Source organism: Monodon monoceros, unplaced genomic scaffold (genome assembly GCF_005190385.1).
Source record: "Monodon monoceros isolate NGI ecotype Baffin Bay Population unplaced genomic scaffold, NGI_Narwhal_1 Super_Scaffold_18, whole genome shotgun sequence".
Classification (NCBI taxonomy): domain Eukaryota; kingdom Metazoa; phylum Chordata; class Mammalia; order Artiodactyla; family Monodontidae; genus Monodon; species Monodon monoceros.
The window spans coordinates 123,335,999-123,355,056 of record NW_021703774.1 but is presented as its reverse complement, the minus strand read 5'-3'; the positions used below and the strand labels follow the sequence as shown (position 1 = coordinate 123,355,056).

General features: G+C 41.0%; 1 protein-coding gene across 4 annotated transcripts in view; it reads left to right on the top strand.

The window, feature by feature from the left end:
- Nucleotides 1-19,058, top strand: part of IL12RB2 (interleukin 12 receptor subunit beta 2) — an 80,778-nt gene that overhangs the window by 24,826 nt on the left and 36,894 nt on the right. For all 4 annotated transcript variants that reach the window (XM_029228550.1, XM_029228553.1, XM_029228551.1 and 1 more), the window contains one exon: nucleotides 8,352-8,431. In XM_029228550.1, coding sequence (XP_029084383.1) covers nucleotides 8,352-8,431 — 80 coding nt within the window. The remainder of the gene's footprint in view (nucleotides 1-8,351; nucleotides 8,432-19,058) is intronic.

Here is a 19,058-nt window from a genome sequence, read left to right as displayed (position 1 = left end):
TTTAAGTCTGATGGACTTTTCTTTTTGGTAATTATTGGGAAGACAATTTTATTGAAGTATAATCGAAAAAGCAAAAATGCTTATATGAACTTTATGACAATACTAAATCTTTGGAGATATAAGAAATAGCCATCTGAATATTAGTTTTCAAAAGCACTCAGTGATACAGTGTACAGCTTCATAATTTATGAAAATTTGTTTCAGAGGAAAAATAATTGACATATAATCTGTTGCTTTATTATCTGGAGATTTTGAAGCATTAATGTCAGAAAAGCTAAGTCCTTATTTGTGAGACTTATAGATATGTGTGCATGTAAACTAGCCTAATGATTAAGCTACATTCATTTTCTGTGAGCTACTAGTGGTTTTCGGTAACTAATGACACTTATCAGTGATACCCCAGTGACTTTCAAGGATGTAAACTATTAATAAAATAAATAATATATAAATTGTAGAATAATTGTATACTCTTCCTTTCTTCTGACAATAATTGCATTTCGCTATTTAAAAAAATATTTTTAAATGAATTCATTCAGCAAATTATAATTTATTCCTCTCCTTTTATGATAAACATCTCTTAAATTAATGTTGAGCCACTTTTTCTCTGTTTAAATGTGTGTCATTTTTATACTCCGGAGCTTACTCTTATTATCCTTTTATTACAATGTCAAAGTAATGCATTTTAAAAATACCTCATGGATTTTTAGACTTTATTTATACATAGTACAGAAAAAATTCTTGAAAATGGGCCATATTTTATGTCCAAGTCCAAGGTAGTAAATAGACTGAAAAATTTTAAGTTATATCACATTAAGCTAAAGTATAAACTAGGGAAACTCTGGGCTTGTAAATTCTTATCATTTTTACTCACACTTGATAATGACCCATTTAGAGATGTATGAAAAGGTTTTTCTTTCTTTCTTTTTTCTTCAAGTGTTTATCTGTTGCATTAAAAACCCAAGGCAGGACGGTAACTTTCTCATATCCTATAAAATAAACCACCATCATAACAATGAGTGCAGCAACTTGTTACGGTTATGAACTCGTAGATGGTTATGAATTGAACCAAGGAAGCTGGCTTATTCAGAGTAGTTGCAAACATTCATAAAGAGAGAAACGCATTCTCTGAGATACACCACGCTACCAAGCTCTGGTGGTTTCCTTTCAGTGTCTGAATCTCCCTTTTTTGTGTTTGATCTTTCTGCGGATTGTTGTAGGTTCTCTTTTCTCTAACTCTAAACTTCATGGTTTTCACCTCTAACCGCTGTTCCTGTCATCAGTTTCTGTATGAAACACCAACTGATGTAAACCTAAAAGGTGTGAATTTTTTTTTAACACTATTTCCTTTTGACCCCTGAGATGTGTACGGATATATAACTTGGCATTAAAAAAAAAAATACTAGTAAGCTTTTTTCTTTTTTTTTTTTTAGTTACTGTCTAAAACTGAATGATCTTATGGTAGAGCTTTTTCTTTGCAGCCTTGGCTACTCAAAACAGAGCAATATGTTACCTCCTGGTGGATTGGGCACAGTTATTTATAGCACTCCAGCAGAGAATGAGGGTATTATTCACTCCATATGGCCCTTTCCCATGTCATTAAATTCAACTCTTGTCATGGTCCTCCATGAAAAACACTTTTTAAATGACCACTAAGTAAGGGGTGGAAGGAAAGAGATAACTTTCTTATGTTTAGGAGGACAGTCCAGCAATCAGTAACCATCAGTGGGCCTGATACTGGGAAACAAGCAATCATATTTTACTTCTAGTGGGAAAACAGTCTGAACTTGGGCTGCATAGTGTCCAAACATGCCTGAGAATATGCCCAGATGTTGGGGGGAAGGCACTCCCTCATCATTTTGAACACCCAGGAAGAGACTCCAAAATAAAGATGAATGAACCACTTCTTAGAGCTGTATTATCAGTTAGGTGTTTCTGTCTGTTCATTCACCATTTTTCAGTCTTATTTATATGTTTGGTCTTGCTAAATGTGACTGTGAACAATTAATAAAGGAAGTGTTAAATGCTCATACTAGTGCCAGAGCAGCAAAGGAGGAGTCCTCCCCCACTGTGGTGATGGCATAGGTGATTGGTGAGAGATCCCAAAGAGGGAGAAAATGCAAGGCTACCAGCTGCAGCCACCCATGTTCACATTAAGAAGCTAGACAATTATTCATTCATTTGTGACTTTGAACTATTGCTAGGATAGGTTAGGTGTGAACAATTAAATACTAGAGGTTATTTTACCATCTTAGTTAGCAAGCAAGATGGTAAGTCTAGCTTAGGAGTCAGCAAACATTTGCTATAAAGGTCCATATAGTAAATATTTTCAGCTTTGCAGACCATATGATCTTTGTCACAACTACTAAAATCTAGTGTTATCACAGGCAAGCAGCCATTGACAGTATACAAATACATAGACAAAGCTGTGTCCAAAATTTTATTTTTGCACACTGAAAATTGAATTTTATAAAATTTTCATGTCACTAAAAATGATTCTTCTTTTGACTTGTTTTCAACCATTTAAAAATGTGAAAACCATTATTATTAGTTCACTGGCTATACCAAAACAGGGAATAAGGAATCAGCCAGATTTGGTCCATGGGCCATAGTTTGCTGACTCCTAAACTAGCTAAACTTGAAACTATTATACTTGCATCTTTTTGCCTAAGGCTTCAGGAAATGAGAATGAATGGTTCTTTACATTCTAAAGGGATTTACCTACAAACATTTTCATTAGAGGGAAAATGTTACGTTTTAGATCCAGTGAGTGTCCCTACCCTTTTATCTTCTTGTGGTCTCTTCTAAGCCCAACATCTGTCCTGGAAGAAGTAAATGCCTGAGCTTAACTATTTGACAGAGTAGTGATCACCCAAATGGGAAGAAATGTTTTCCATGAAGCCCTCCAAGAGAAGCCACTGGGGGAAAAAATACTTCTCTGGATGATCTGTGAGGAATGTGTGTATATCAGGAACTATGCCAGGTGCTCAGACATAATGATAACCAGTCAGATCCTCAGACTCAAGAGCTTATAGTCTATCTTGAAACATCACGGAAAGATTCCTGGAAGAGATGACACCAAGAAAAACCTGCAAAGTCCAAAGGGAATCTTGTGGCCTTCCTCCATCTGGAACATGTGGTCTCCAAGGTTATTGCAGTAGAAGAAAAGAGCTATTTCCTCCTAGAAGTACTTGATTCTCTTGAGTTCTGTGAAATCCCTTGTTCCTGGTTTTTACTCTACCATGTTGGTCAGTTCTTCTTTGTCTCTTTTGCTGGCCATTTTTCTCTTTTTAATCTCAATCTGTAGGGCTTTATATTGGACCCCCTTCTTTTCCCAGCTGACCTCATTCAGTCTCATGGCTCTAAAACTAGATAGGTAGGTAAAGAGAGAGAGAGAAAGATAGAATATAGTTTCTGTCCTGGACTCTTTCCAGAACTTCAGGTTTGTGTTCCAGTCACCTATTCCATATCTTCACTTAGATGTCAACAGACATTCTAAACCTCACATAGCCTAAACAGACACTTTTATTTTTTTCTCCAAAGCAAAATGTTTCCAAAATGCCTCTGTTTCAATCTTTCCTATCGTGGTAATTGACACCACCATCTTCCTAGCTACTCAAGTCAAAAATGCAGAAATCATCCTTAACTTCTCCTTTTCTCCTATCCCCTCATACCAGCAGTTGACTCTTCTAAAACATTCAAAATGCATTCATTCTTTCCATTGCTACTCTGACTATCCTAGTTTAAGCTACTTTCTCATTACACAGTGTAACAATAAAATGAACACTTAGAAACCCACCATTCAGCTTAAATGCTATAAAATTACCAATACATTCTTACCGTGTCACGCTTCACTATACGTAACCACTATTCTGGACTGTGTGTTTATATCATCCTCATACTTTTTCTCGTAGCTTTCAGAAATGTATGTATTTCTAAACAGTGATTAGTTTTGCTTATTTTTGAGCTTAATCAAAATTATATGTGTATGTAATCTTTTGCAACTCACTTTTTTCCCTTGGCACTCTAACATGAGGCCTCCATTGACTTTAGTATGGATGAAACATTTCTGCTTCTATTAAGAAACAAGCTCTTCACTTGTGATCTGGATGTTGAAAGGTTATGTTTCTTTAAGAAAAGAAAAGATGGTGGAGTATTCAGCTATGTCAAATGCTGCCAATAAATCCAATGAAATGAGAATAGAGAAGTGATCATTAGATTTGGCAAAATAGCATTCATTGCCGACCAGGAGCAGCATCAGTAGTGTGATGGAGACAGAATCAATTGGCATTGCTTGAGAGTGAATGTTAGGTGAGGGAATAAAGACAGTGACAATTCACAACTCTTCAGGACGTTCTGTGAAGGAGAGCAGAGATGTTGGGCAGTAGCTGGAGCAGGATGTGGTATTAAGAAATTCCCTATTTGTTTTTGCTTTTAGGATCAGAGATAATACAGTATATTTGCAAGGTGATGATAAGGGCCCAGCAGAGAGGGAGAAATTAATGATACAGGAAGTAGGATAATGGTGGGAGAGAGATCCTTGATGAAGCAAGAGGATGGGATCCAGAACTCAAGGGGTTGGTCTTTGATGGAAGTGGGGATGCTTCATCCACAGTAAAATCAGTAGGGGTGCTGTGTTAGGGAATTGATGGGGAAGTTCGAAAGTTTCCAGGGTGGAAAGATTAGGGAATCCCTGTCTGATTGCTTCCTTTTGCTCAGTGAAGAAGTTGAGAGAATCAGATCATTGGAAGTGAGCAGGTGGAGGGAGAGACAGTACCAGCCATTGGGAAGGAACACCAGGGTGGATGATGAGCCCCCAAAAATAGTGACAGAAAGGAGTGGAAAGAGAGAGTGAACCAAGTGTTGAAAGTTATCAAAGAGGAGGAAGGGTGGGAGCATCTGTGTAGGGCTTCCCATGGAGACATAGCAGGTGGTAACATATAAAGGCAAGAGTGTACCACTAAAAAATTGTTTAAGCAAATGGGTGTTTGTAAATCTGTTTGAGTTATTTGAAACTAGATTTTAGAGAAACGTATCACAGCCCAAAGAGTGGACGTGGAGTAACCAAGATGGCAAATGACTTATCTCTATCTTGTCCTGCTTGGAGCATGGTTTGGACCAAAATATTCTCATGGGTTCAATTTAGCCCACTACCTGAAATCTCTCAAGATATTCCTTTTTCATATTTACTTTGTGTTAAATTCTCCATTTTCACTGTTCTTAGAGATCTTTCTACTCCACTCCACTGCCTGCTAAAATCTCTGTGGAGGGATTGCTTTCCACTTGCAATTCAATTGCTCTTGTTTACGCCCTTGCACTTGCCTTGGCTTCAGAGACGGATGCTAACCTCAGAAGTAGCACATGGCTTGGCCCTGATTTATTTACCACATGTGCTATTTCACAGAATCCTAGAATCTTGGGATTTAGAGTTGAAAGAACCCTCGAGGTCAGTTAGGTCAGTTAAACTGATCTTCTGCTTAATTTAGGATGTCCTCTTTTTTCATATTGGTGATTCCCTCCTCTTTAACCCAATGGTTTTTTCCTTTACCTTGAAGGTACATTCATCTCAGGAGAACTGACTTCCATTTCTCAATATTCATATTTTTAATCATTTGTACCCATCTTTTTTTTGTCACTTGGACATATGGGCCTTTGACTTACCTTTTCTTGCCTACCCATAGTAGTTTTATCTGTCTTTTGTTAGATAACACTGAGGTTAGGACTTTAAGTGATTTTATGACAGTTGAATGTCAAAGATTGTCTCTAATATTAGCCCTTAAGTTGCTCTAAGCAGAAATGGTTTGACATTCCTGGTCATGAAATTTTACACTTGACACTCATACAGATTTGATTAATGATTTCTCTGCCATAGAGGCTTATGCTGCAAGTGGGCACCATTAAAATTTCAGCTTCACTTGCAATTTATCCTTTGAACAAAATATGACTCTAGAATTTGATTCTTAGCTCTGTAATAATCTGGTAGGTTGTAGAGGCAATGAGTGACAATGAGAGGCAATGAGTGACAATGAGAGGCAATGAGACAATGAGTGTTCCCTTTAAATTTCTTACCAATATGTAATTTACTGAAGACATTTAGCACCATGGAACACGTCCACTGGCTTTGACATTGAGCACACCCAAGTTTCCAAATCCTGATTATGTAGTCAATGTCTGGATTATCTAGTTTGTGGAGTGTTCAGATCTTTGCTCAACACGGTGGACTGTAATGGACGAGCGGGGTCTTTGGAGACAGTGAGACCTGGGCTCGGCTCTTAGCTTTGCCATCACCAGCTCCACGCTTTTTGTAAATCACTTAGCATTTGTCAACCTCCTTGTCCTCAGCTGCAAAACAGGTATAATCACATGTACCCTCTGCCTTGTGTGAGGATTAAGTGAGATCATGCATATAAAGTGTCCAAAGATTACCTGGCGCATGGTAGGTGGTTAATAAATGTCAGGCCTCCTTTCCTTCTGTTGCCTGTGCTTTTTTCCTTTTATGCATCTGGACTAGCAGAAAAAAAGTTCTGAGCTTGACTCCTGGCTCCCTGTAATCCTGAACGATTGAGAGCACTTTCAGAATGTCTTCTGTACACATTTCTTACTTCTAATTCCTGGCTGCAAGGGTAAATACTACCACTGGTGGGAAGAGAAGGGGAAGAAAAGAAGTGGATGTTTAGAAATAAAAAAAGAGAGACAAAGGTGAGAGAGGCAGGAAGAGGAAGTGACAAAGGAAGAGAATAGAAAGGTGTACCTGATGGAGGATGAAAGTTTTATAGAGAAATCATAACCCTTCACAGAGCCAGGCAACCGCATGATGCAGAGCAAAGAGCGCAGGCTACGTGATAAAACAGAGCTGTGTTCAAAGCCTGGCTTCTCCGATGATTAGTTCTGGAACCTTGATCAAGTTCCTTAACTTCTCAGTACTTCAGTTCTCAAAGGAAGAAAACACAGCAGCAAAATTTACTGAGTACTTACCATGTGTCAGCACTCTTCTGTTCATTTACATTCTCACAACAGCCCCATCTGATGTGTAGAATTAATGTCCTCATTTGACAGATGAGGAACCTGGCTTGAGGACATGGTAAACATTTGTTCAAGATCACAGAGCTGGGATTTGCCCATAGACAGTCTGGCTCTGGAGCTCACACTTTAACCACTGCACTGAACCTAGTGCATCACGGGGCTGAGGAGGACGGGAGATGTAATTGAATGGGCCCACAAAGGACCTGCCCATAGTATGTGCTGGGACATGTGCTTCCTCCCTGTCCTTCTTTCTCTTCTCCCCTCTCTGGCTGTTTGTCTTCGGCTCTCCAGATGGGACTTAGTTTCTGGAAATTTCCATCTGGTTAAATGGAACTTGCTGCTCCAAAAGGAACCCCAAGATAGCCTCACCCTAATATACTCTGAATGTCACTGTTACACAAGTAAGGTTGGTGCAGTTGAAGCCTGTTTTCAGGGATTGCTCCTGCTGATTCCACCCCTGGCTGTAAATCAAAACAGATCTGACAGTGGGAGAAATAAAACTACTTGACCCATTCATACACACACACACACACACACACACACACACACACACACTCTTAGACACAGGAGTTGATTATTCAGTTTCTTTTCAAGTATGTTCTGTTGACTTTCTCAAATTAAATTAGGTAATATTTGACCATCGTCTTATGGATTGGTGATTATTTCTTCTATGAGTTCAGCCTGTGTTTCAGCATCAAGTAGATAATATTGCCTGTTTTTTTCATTTGCTTATTCATCATTTAACAAGAGTAACTGGGAGTCTGTTACATTCTAAGCATTGTGCTAGGTATGAGGAGTATTAAGATGAATGAGATAGGCCTCCTTACTAATAGATTATTGTCTAGTGATCATAAAACCAAATAATTATACTCCAGCATAAGTTCAGGAACGGAGATGAACTCAAAGTTCATCATTTGTATTTTGTATTTTTACAGGATCAAAAAAATGTTTCCCTTATGATTTATGTTTATTTTTCTATTGAGAATTCTTTCTGCATTCCAATAAAAAAGAATTAACCAGACGTACTTTCTGTGAGTTGTTTTACTAATACACGTTTTAAGAGTAAGTTAAGAATCTAATTTCCTCGTCATTTTTAAAAATTTGTCTTCAAGGTAACCTTGTTTTTTCTGACTTCTGTAGTCAAAGATATATACATGTTCATTGTATAACAGCAGAAAAAGGAAGATACTGGGACACAAAGAAAATTGAAATTATCCTATAATCCTACTCCCCCTGAATTATTTAATGAATAACCAATTGACTTCCAAAGTCTTCATATTGTATAGATATATATGTATATATGAAACTGTTTTTTTTCCCCTTCAAAACAGAGCCTACTGGAACATTAGATGTCTGGTACATGAGACAGGCCATTGACTACAATAGACAACAGATTTCTCTTTTCTGGAAGGTAAGTTTGCAGTGTTCACTTAAAATTCAGGAAAGTTATAGATTTGGGTTTTTTGTTTTGTTTTTATTGAGATATAATTGACATATGAAGAGAATTACATATTTGAATGATACGTTTCAAGGCCAGAAAAAGACCTTCTGTTTCCATAGTGGCTTTGGTATGAGCCTTCAGAGTCTGTGTTGGAGCTCATTTTCTCAGCCAGATCCTCATGATGCTTGATTCTGTGTCATTTATTTTTCCCAAACAAGGGTGAGAACTCTGACTTCCTGACTCCACACAATCACATCTTTCCCTCACCCACTTCCAGTCGGATCAAGGTTCCCTCCCATCCCCGAGCATGTCCACCCTTTGACCCCACTCAGTACACCTTCTCTTCTGATTCATACAATATGCCCAACAGTGACCATGCAACCTCACTTATTCATTTGTGGGGAAATTAAAGCTGTGGATGTTTAAGATTATGGTTTCTTGCAAATCAAAACTACAATGAGGTATCACCTCACACCAGTCAGAATGGCCATCATCAAAAAATCTACAAACAATAAATGCTGGAGAGGGTGTGGAGAAAAGGGAACCCTCTTGCACTGTTGGTGGGAATGTAAATTAATACAGCCACTATGGAAAACAGTATGGCGGTTCCTTAAAAAACTACAAATAGAACTACCATATGACCCAGCAATCCCACTACTGGGCATATACGCTGAGAAAACCATAATTCAAAAAGACATGTACCACAATGTTTATTGCAACACTATTTACAATAGCCAGGACATGGAAGCAACCTAAGTGTCCATCGACAGATGAATGGTTAAAGAAGATGTGGTACATATATACAATGGAATATTACTCAGCCATAAAAAGAAATGAAATTGAGTTATTTCTAGTGAGGTGGATGGACCTAGAGTCTGTCATACAGAGTGAAGTAAGTCAGAAAGAGAAAAACAAATACCGTATGCTAACACATATATATGGAATCTAAAAAAAAGGTTCTGAAGAACCTAGGGGCAGGACAGGAATAAAGACACAGATGTAGAGAATGGACTTCAGGACACAAGGAGGGGGAAGGGTAAGCTGGGACAAAATGAGAGAATGGCATGGACATATATACACTACCAAATGTAAAATAGATAGCTAGTGGGAAGCAGCTGCATAGCACAGGGAGATCAGCTTGGTGCTTTGTGACCACCTAGAGGGGTGGGGTAGGGAGGGTGGGAGGGAGACTCAAGAGGGAGGAGATATGGGGATATATGTATATGTATAGCTGATTCACTTTGTTATGAAGCAGAAACTAACACACCATTGTAAAGCAATTATACTCCAATAACGATGTTAAAAAAAAAACCAAATGGAAAACAATATGTTTTCTATGGTCACTGAAAAGGGAAAGGATGGAAAAAAAGCTGCTCTACCTCAGGAATACTAATAATAGTAGACAATAATAGGAATAGGAAAAGGAAGCAGCCTTTACGAATAGTAGTAAAACAGTAGTAAACTGAACAACCTTCCAGAAAACAATGAGGCCTAATGTTATTACAAAATGTAAAAGTTTTACAGAGTACTGAAAGCTGGCATTATCATTTCACTTAATCCTTACAAAAACTCTAAGAGGTACATACTGGTATCCCCACTAACACATGAAAACACTGAGAGTCCAAGAAAGGAGGTTCTTCTCAAAGTCACCCACCTACTAAGTGCAGAGCTGGGACTGAAACCCATCCAGAGCTCTTTCTGCTACAGCATGACTCATCTTTGTCCAAAAAAATACTATTTGAATTGAGCTACTGATTGGCATGTTCACAAGAAGAGGTTTTATTTCCCAAAACTTACATCCCTTTTACGACAGTTCTTCTAGTTAAGGGCAAATAAACAGTTCTGGAATTATGAAGCTGATGAGCATGAAACCAGAAGTCAGACTAATAAAGTCCTCTGGTGGGGTTAGCTTGATAGATTTTGATAATTGCAATCTTCTTCGGTTTTAAGAAATGAGCTCTTGCTCCCTCTTTCCCTTTCTCTCTCTCACACACACACACACACGAAATGTCTGGCATAAGAGGAGTCTACTATAAATAGCTTGGTGAGTCATAATCAAGTTCTTCCCTTCGAAACTAAAACTGCAGCTTAAAATTTGTCTTAAAATAAAGCATTGTTAATAGCAAGATTATTCCTAAAGCAAGGCATTTAGAGCAGCCATGATTTGTAAATAGTATAGAAGAACCCAGCTCAATTCCTGGCTATTGGTTTTCGTTTTCAGAAGTAAGCGACTGGTTAAAACGAATATTCTTCCTCCCATAAAGATCCCTCCTCCCAAAATGTGCTTTACAATTATCTGAAAAGATACTCTGTTCTGGTCCCATTTCACTCCTCTCTGCTCTAGGGTATCTCTCGGTAGAATGAGGGTAATGAGCCTGGTACCTGCAGAGCTGACAAGGCCGTTGTAGGGCCCAGTCAATGAGAAGACACAAACGCAGAAAAATCACGGGGGCCACCAAGGAAAAATTAAATGATACTGCATCATGATTTTTATCCTAACAGGGTAAGCAACGTGCCTGGTGCTATATCTGTGTATACTGTCACAGAGAGAATTTAGAACAGGCACGAGCAGGGTACCCTGAAACCAACGTCAGAGCAAAGTCAAAATAACTATTTGTTAGCCAACAGGTAATGCTTAGCAAGCTTGCGTATGCAAACTCCTCTCTGCTACTCATCCTGATCCTGTCGCTGTTCCTCACGAAGCTTAGATTCTAAAATGAAGCCTTGAAATTCAAAGAGGCTTTAAAGCACTTCTAGTCCACGCTTTCTCTCATAAACATTGCTCCCAGCCCAGCCAGGACAGACAGATATCTGGGACCTTCTGGGACAGGGAGAATCGCTTTGGAGGAAGCCCATGCCTCGATGGCATCTCTTATTGAGAAGTTAGAAAATCTTTCCTTTTGTGGAGCCAGAATTGTGGGCCCAAGAAGGATGCTTTGGACTGGAATCGATTTGAATAAGAAACCAAAAATGTAAATACTAGAAGCTTCTATAACCTTGTGCCAGATGGTAGTCATGACAGGGCACCTTCAAAACCTTCAGTGATTGTCCAGCCTGAGAAAGGAAAGTTGGACCCAGTCTTCAGTTTTATAGGGTCATTACAGGATTTAGTCCTTCTCTGTCGAATCCTGGGCTTCTTCGATTGCCTCTCCACGCACCTGGGAGAGGCAATTAAACCCCGGCTGGAGTTGCTGAGATGAGCAGTCCTGCTCTGGACCCCAGAACCACAAATCCCAGACCTCTAGAGCCAAAGAGCATTTAGCAGCATGCAGTTCTAACACTCGTTTTACAAACACGGAAACTGAGGTCTAGGGAGGGGAAGTGATTTCCCATGAGAGGATTCCATGATGTGGTGCTTGTGCTGGAAGCCTTTCCTGGGCAGAAATACTGCCCTCTGGAACCACCCCTCTCCCACTTATCCGCCTGGGGATTCCTCTTGCCCCCCTTAGGCAGGCTTGGGAGTCTCACGCACAGGGCTGTGCTGTGACACAAGGAACTCATCTAAACCTCAGGCTAGAAAGAAACACTGTAGCCGGATCAAGTGCTTTGTGGTGGGGCCTCAGTCAGACCACACTGGGGAAGGGAAGCAAAGACGTGTGTGGTGGCTGATTTTTCTTTTTTCACTTTGATCAATACTGGGAAACCAGATAAGGGGGACACCCCGCCACTGCAAAGGGGAATTTGGGGCTTTGGCACCAGAGGAAGCCCCAAGTAAAACCCCATCAGCCTGTGAACACAGAGAGAACGCGTTTCCCTCGCAGATTGGGAGAAGTGAAATGACCTTCCGCTTCTGTGGGATGTTTACACTAGGGGAGAGCAGCGTGGTGCTGAATGGGTACAGCCCCGGTGTGTGTGGAGGGAGGCGAGGATGTGTGAATGTGCGTGTCTGGAGTGGCGTGTGTGCATGTGTGTTGTCTATGTGAGTGAGTGCACATGTGTGTGAATGCGTGGGAGTTTTGTATGCGTGGGAGGGATGTGAGTGTGTGGGTGTATATATGTGAGTACGTGTGTGAGTGTGCGGGCATGTATGTTATGCATGTATGTGTCTTAGTATAATAAAATACCACAGACTAGGGGCTTATGAATAACAGAGATCAATTTCTCACAGTTCTGGAGGCTGGAAGTCTGAGATCCAGCTGCCAGCATGGTTGGGTGAGGGCCCTCTTCTGTGTCGCAGACTTCTGTTGTATCCTCACGTGGTGGAAGGGGCTAGACGGCATTCTGGGGTCTCTTAGAGAGTGCTAATCCCACCCATGGGGGCTCCACCCTCAGGGCCTAATCAACTTGCAGAGGCCCCACCTCCTGACACCATCACATTAGGTGTTAAATTCCAACATGTGAATCACCCTCCTCAGTGAGTGTGGGATACATGTGGGTATAAGTGTGGGTGTATATGTGTGGGTGTTTGAGTGTGAATGTGTATGAATGTATCTATATGCGTGTGTATTTATGAAGGTGGGTGTGTGAATATGTTGAGGGTAAAGGAGACCTTTGATGTTCTGGTTCCCACATAGTTACTCATTTTCCCACACCTTGGTTTCTCCTAAAAACTCCATTTCCTCAAAAATATCCTGTACTATTTTTTGCCATAGTTGCTTTTTAAAATTTTTTTATTTTTAAATTTTTGGCCACACCACGTAGCTTGCAGGATCTTAGTTCCCCAACCAGGGATCGAACCCATGCCCCTGGCAGTGCAAGCCAGAGTCATAACCACTGGACCGCCAGGGAGGTCCCCATAGTTGCTTTTAAGAGAAAAAATACTTTCTATGTTGAAGCCAAAAAGTAGAACCTAATCTATGAATCAAGCAAAAACACCTGGGTGTTGTTAAAACAGTAAATGTAATAACAGGTAGAAACTGTTGCTGTGTTACCAACAGCCTCAGTGTTGGGTTAGAGCCCTTTAAGGGGTAGGGGGAGGAGTGTCACCAATTCTTTCCCTCAGATTCCCTCTATCATCTCCTTCTGCACAAACTTTCATACTGTTTCCTTTGCTTTGACAAAGCATTTCAATCCATGATTCCAGCACACTTTTCCTTCAGTTAATACAGCTTCTATCCTTTAAGAAGAAAGTCACCTCGACTATATATGGGGATGATGTATGAAAAGATATGACGATGGGTTAAAGCCACATTAACCTTTCCAATTTCCTCTGTAAATTTCTTCAGTGTCCTCTCACTGTCTCGATCATAGCAAGTCACAAACTTTCTGAAATGGTGGTTTGGGCCATGGGTCTGGAAGAGAAATACCTGTGTGCAGATGGAGCTGAATTCACTCCTTCATTCACTCACTCATTCATTTATTCATTCAAGCAAACACATACATGAAAACCCCTCTTTAGGCCTAGAGCCCTGCTGCATGTGGGGATATGGAAGTGAACAAGCCGGGTCCAGGCTCCATGCCCTTGAGCTCACAGTCCAGCAGGAGGACAGAAATAGCAAGGAGGTGGTGAGGGCCCTCAGGTTCAAGGAGGGGTTCAAGGCTCGGCTGGGGGTGATGATGGCCAGGCAGGGGAAGGAGTGAGGAGTCAGAGAGGACCTTTCAGAATGTAATACTGCAGATTTCAGCATTGTCCATTCTCCATGCAGCTGACTAACTTTGTGAACCATAGAACAAAGTGGAGCTCAGGCAATGAGCGAGTCACTGCAGTTAAAAGATGGAGCATCAGAAGGACAAAGGGCATAGGAGAGTCTACACATCGAAAGATAGGCCTGACAGTCAGAATCCCACGTGAGTTTCTGCTTTTTAGTTTCTTAATTGGTTGGAAGGATTTCGAGGTGTGGGTAAAGTGAGTCCACAGTCGAGTTGCTGAGGGTTAAATAGGGTGAAGTTTTTGTTTGTTAGCTTGTTCTTTTAAACAATTTTAAAGATAAAATCTTTTAGAATAGTTTAAATCTTTAGAAAATATCACGTATAAACTTCCCCTTAAATTGTTAGTATTGATTCTGTCCAGGTGTTATTAAAGTTTTCTGACCCTAAAAAAAAAGAGAAGCTAATACTGGAGCTCCCCAGAAGAACAAGTTAGTCAGGACAAGGGTGGGAGAACATTTGACAGGAGAACCCCTGGGGACACGACGTCGGCTTGAAGGATCACATTAGTGAAGTGCTATCCCATAGAAATATAAAGCAGGCCACGGATGCAAGCCACATGCATAATTTAAAACTTTCTTGTAGGGCTTCCCTGGTGGCGCAGTGGTTGGGAGTCCGCCTGCCGATGCGGGGAACGCGGGTTCGTGCCCCGGTTCCTGGAAGATCCCACATGCTGCGGAGCGGCTGGGCCCGTGAACCATGGCCGCTGAGCCTGTGCTCTGCAACGGGAGGGGCCACAGCGGTGAGAGGCCCGCGTACAGCAAAAAAAAAAAACTTTCTTGTAGCCACATTTTAGAAAGTAAAAAGAAACGGGGACAATTTTAATAATACATTTTACTTACAGATATATTTGGAATGTTATCATTTCAACATGTAATTGATTTAAAAAATATGAATGAGCTATTTTACATTCTTTTTTTCCTACTATGTCTTTGACAACTGGTGTGTCTACTAAGTGCCAGTATGGCACAGTGTCCAGGGGCTCACCCTCCAGATAGCAGCCGGTCTCAGGTCAGGAGAGCCCCGTTTTGAAGGCTGCAGAGCTCCTTCCTGTAGTGGACAACAACCAGTCTCCTGAGCCTTAACAAGCAAGATAGAAGAGGGATAGGGAATCTTTTGGTTCCAAAGGTGGGGAAAAAACTGGGTGTTTTATATTCACTTGTTCAATGAAGTAATTCATTTGGATAAACAGCTACCCTCGAACCATAGAAGTCAAGAAGAAAGAGAAAAGAGCCAGCCCCATACACCAGTTTACAGCACAGCCTCAGACTGTTGAGACCAGAAGCGGCTTATTCAGTACATTCACTTGGTCTCTTTCTCCCTGTCTTTGTCTTTGGTGAAAGAAGAATATTCCAACCTGTATCACATTGCACTGAAGGGATGAATTCTTTGGCCTCCTCATATGAAAGGGATTCAGTAAAAGTAGAAAGTATTATTTGTAACCTGGTTTATATTGATGGAGGACAAAGGTCTATTGTAAATCCCCAGGGAAGATTGGCTGCCAGGAGCCTGAGGCCCTTATATAATTATAGGAGGTATCCAACCTCAGAATCAATGTTTAAATACAAAAGCAGCAGATGGGAAGATTAGTTTTGCTGCAGTATTCAACTCTCTCTCCTTCCCTTTCCCAACCCTGTCTCATCACAGGCTGGCACAGCATTTCTGGAGATATTTTCAGACAGAACAGGTTGCTTTCCCTTGCTTACTAGTCACACATACTGTACCAGATGCAATGCAGGGAATTTGGGTTGGATAGCAGAATGTGGTCAGTGACAAAGATAAGAGTAAGTAGCAGAGAATTAACAGAAGATAGAAAACAGAGATGGAAGGGGAGTTAAAGCTTTGCTCTTAAAAAGTTTCCATTATTTTGCTGTTTTCTAGCTGTAAAACAAGATAGACATCGTTATGCCCGGGTAACGACCAGGAGGTATGACTATCAATTAAATCAGTTCAGAGTAGCAGGACACCTGGGGGATGCCTACTACGTGCCAGCATGCCAGCAGTTAAGACTTTATTCTCCAGATAGAGCAGCTGTGCTAGCTGGGTTCAAGCTCCAGCTTTACCACTTACTTTGTGTTCTTGAGCAAGGCGCTTAAATTCTCTGTGCCTTACTTGCCTCATGAGTACCATGCAGATAATAAAAGTATATATAACATGAGGTTGGTATGAAAATAAGAATTGTGAAGTGTTTGCCAGGTCATTCTTAGGAGGCGGACACTGGTCATGACACTGAGGATGCAAAGACGAACTGACAGGCTAAGGGGGAGATAGATCCACAGATGGAAATTTCCAGTACAGTGATTTTTAAAACTTCCAGGTGAGGATTGTCTTCACTTTGGACTGGGGTTGCTGAAGGCAGTCATAAGTTCTGAAGTCAAGGTACCCAGACTTAAACCCACAAATTGCATATACTTTGTAATCAACTGTATGACATTGGTGAAACTTCCATAGAGAGCTGTGGTATAAGCCAGGTCAAGATTAATAGAAGAGCCATATAAGTATGATGGGAAAAGTGCCAATTATGATGATTTTTATATTAGAGCTAAGTGAGAGAAGAGTACCCACCAAGTGTCTTCATATCTCTCATGCACCAAACACTCTTTTGAAACAGTTTACTTCCCTTAGCTCATTGAATCCTCCAATAAGCCTATGCTGCATATAGAATTATCCTCATTTTACAGATGAGGAAATTGAGGCTCAGAGAGGTGAAATAACTTGCCTAGGGTCATGTGGCTGCTAGGTGGTGGAGCAGAAAAGCAAAAGATCTTCCCGAATAACAAGAACCAAGTCAGCAGTGTTCCAAAACCAAAAAAAAAAACAAAAAAATCTTCACAGATAAAGCTGTGACCAGTAGTGTTCAAACTGCCCAGCTTTCCAAGGGGTCTTGATTACAGACTCTCTTCTCTGATACAGGCTAAGCTCTAACAGTTTTTTAAAAGTTATTATTTGCATCAGGAAAAGTTCAGAAGTAAAATATTACTTTATTATAAGTACAGTAGTTTTTTTGAAGTCTTAAGAGGAAATGATTTATCAATTCACAGAAACACCTTTCCTATAATATACTTCAAAACACAAACGGGGCACGCATTCACAAATGCATCAGACTTTGTCCTTTCTTGGATTACATTCACCAAGTTATTTTTGATGCTGAAAGCCTTTTCAGGCAGCAGAATTCTTATAATGGTTTATGAGGGAGCTGTTCACTCTTCGCTTCTCAGACAAAGCGAAGTCAGAAAGGCTACGCTCACTAAGTTTAGATCATTTTCCACAGGGCAGAGCAGAAAGAAGACTGAAGGGAGAGAGGCAGTGGACAGCTTTTCCTTTTTAGTGTATTCTTACCAGTAGGAGAGGGTGACAACAACAGTAGGACCACTGGCTTGAAACCCACTCTCAGCACTGCCCAAGAAGGGACGAGAAGTACCCTGTCTTTGAGATGCTCCTAGGGACCCCAGACTCCGTCTGGATATCGCCCTCCTCTCTCATATCCACCAGGGGGCGCACTAAAATCTCGCATTACTTTTCTGTAGGGACTTTTTTTTTTTATTAATTTTTTTTTTCTTTTTTTTTGCGGTACGCGGGCCTCTCACTGCTGTGGCCTCTCCCGTTGCGGAGCACAGGCTCCGGACGCGCAGGCTCAGCGGCCATGGCTCACGGGCCCAGCTGCTCCGCGGCATGTGGGATCTTCCCAGATCGGGGCATGAACCCGTGTCCCCTGCATTGGCAGGCGGGCTCTCAACCACTGAGCCACCAGGGAAGCCCTAATTAATTTTTTTTAACATCTTTATTGGAGTATAATTGCTTTACAATGGTGTGTTTCTGCTTTATAACAAAGTGAATCAGCTATACATATACATATGTTCCCATATCTCTTCCCTCTTGCATCTCCCTCCCTCCCACCCTCCCTATCCCACCCTTCTAGCTGGTCACAAAGCACCGAGCTGATCTCCCTGTGCTATGTGGCTGCTTCCCACTAGCTATCTATTTTACATTTGGTGGTGTATATATGTCCATGCCACTCTCTCACTTCATCCCAACTTACTGTTCCCCTCTCCGTGTCCTCAAGTCTGTTCTCTAAGTCTGCGTCTTTATTCCTATCCTGCCCCTAGGTTCTTCAGAAGCTTTTTTTTTTTTTTAGATTTGTAGGGACTTCTTGAGTCAGTTTCTTAACCTCTCTAAGCTTTAGCACCCTCATCAGAATGAGGAGTTATAAGGAATAAATATGACAGGATGTAGAGCTTCTGACTCATGGTATGGCCCAATAAATGATAGATTCCCCCTTCTCACCCACCCAAATAAACAAACACTAGAGTAAAAATAAATTTATCTGAGAAGACCCAGCTGGCTCCTCAGGCCAAGGTTTTTCTTGATTCAGAGCTTCTCTCCTTCTGACTCAGGGCTCGTTGGCTCTGGAAAAAAAGAATTCTGGATCTCCACTCTCCCCAAATTGCTGACCTCTTGCCCACTGTTGATGTTCCAGTTTCTTTGCAACTCTGGGCCAGAAGGGTGAATGGGGATCCAACTATGCAACATGGCGCTCGTACTCACCAGTTCATTGTCTCACGCTTGCCGTTAGAGGGAGCAGTGAGTCAGAGTGGAGGGGTCATGAATCCAGAAGTCAGGAGCCCTGGATTCCACTCTCAGCCCCTCTATCTGTCCCTTGAGTGGCCTTAAGCAAGTCATCTCTTGTCCCCAGGGCTTAGTTTCCCCGTTGATAAAATGAAACACTGAATTCATTGTTAATCTGTAGAACCCCTTCCTGTTCTGTTGTTCTGGGATGATAGTCCATTCCGTCAGGGCCAGGTGTCATCAAGAGGTAATGCATTATATACATGATTCGCAAACTTGATGTTACTGGGGTTTTTTTAACCAACCTAATCACACTCTTTTTAGTTGCTTCAGGAGACTGAGTGCCCCTCCAGCTAAATACCTGTTTTCCCACTGGCTCATTGAACTCATTGAATCTTTTATTCTATGGACCCTGCTGGACAAGTTAGACCCATTTTCCAGTTTG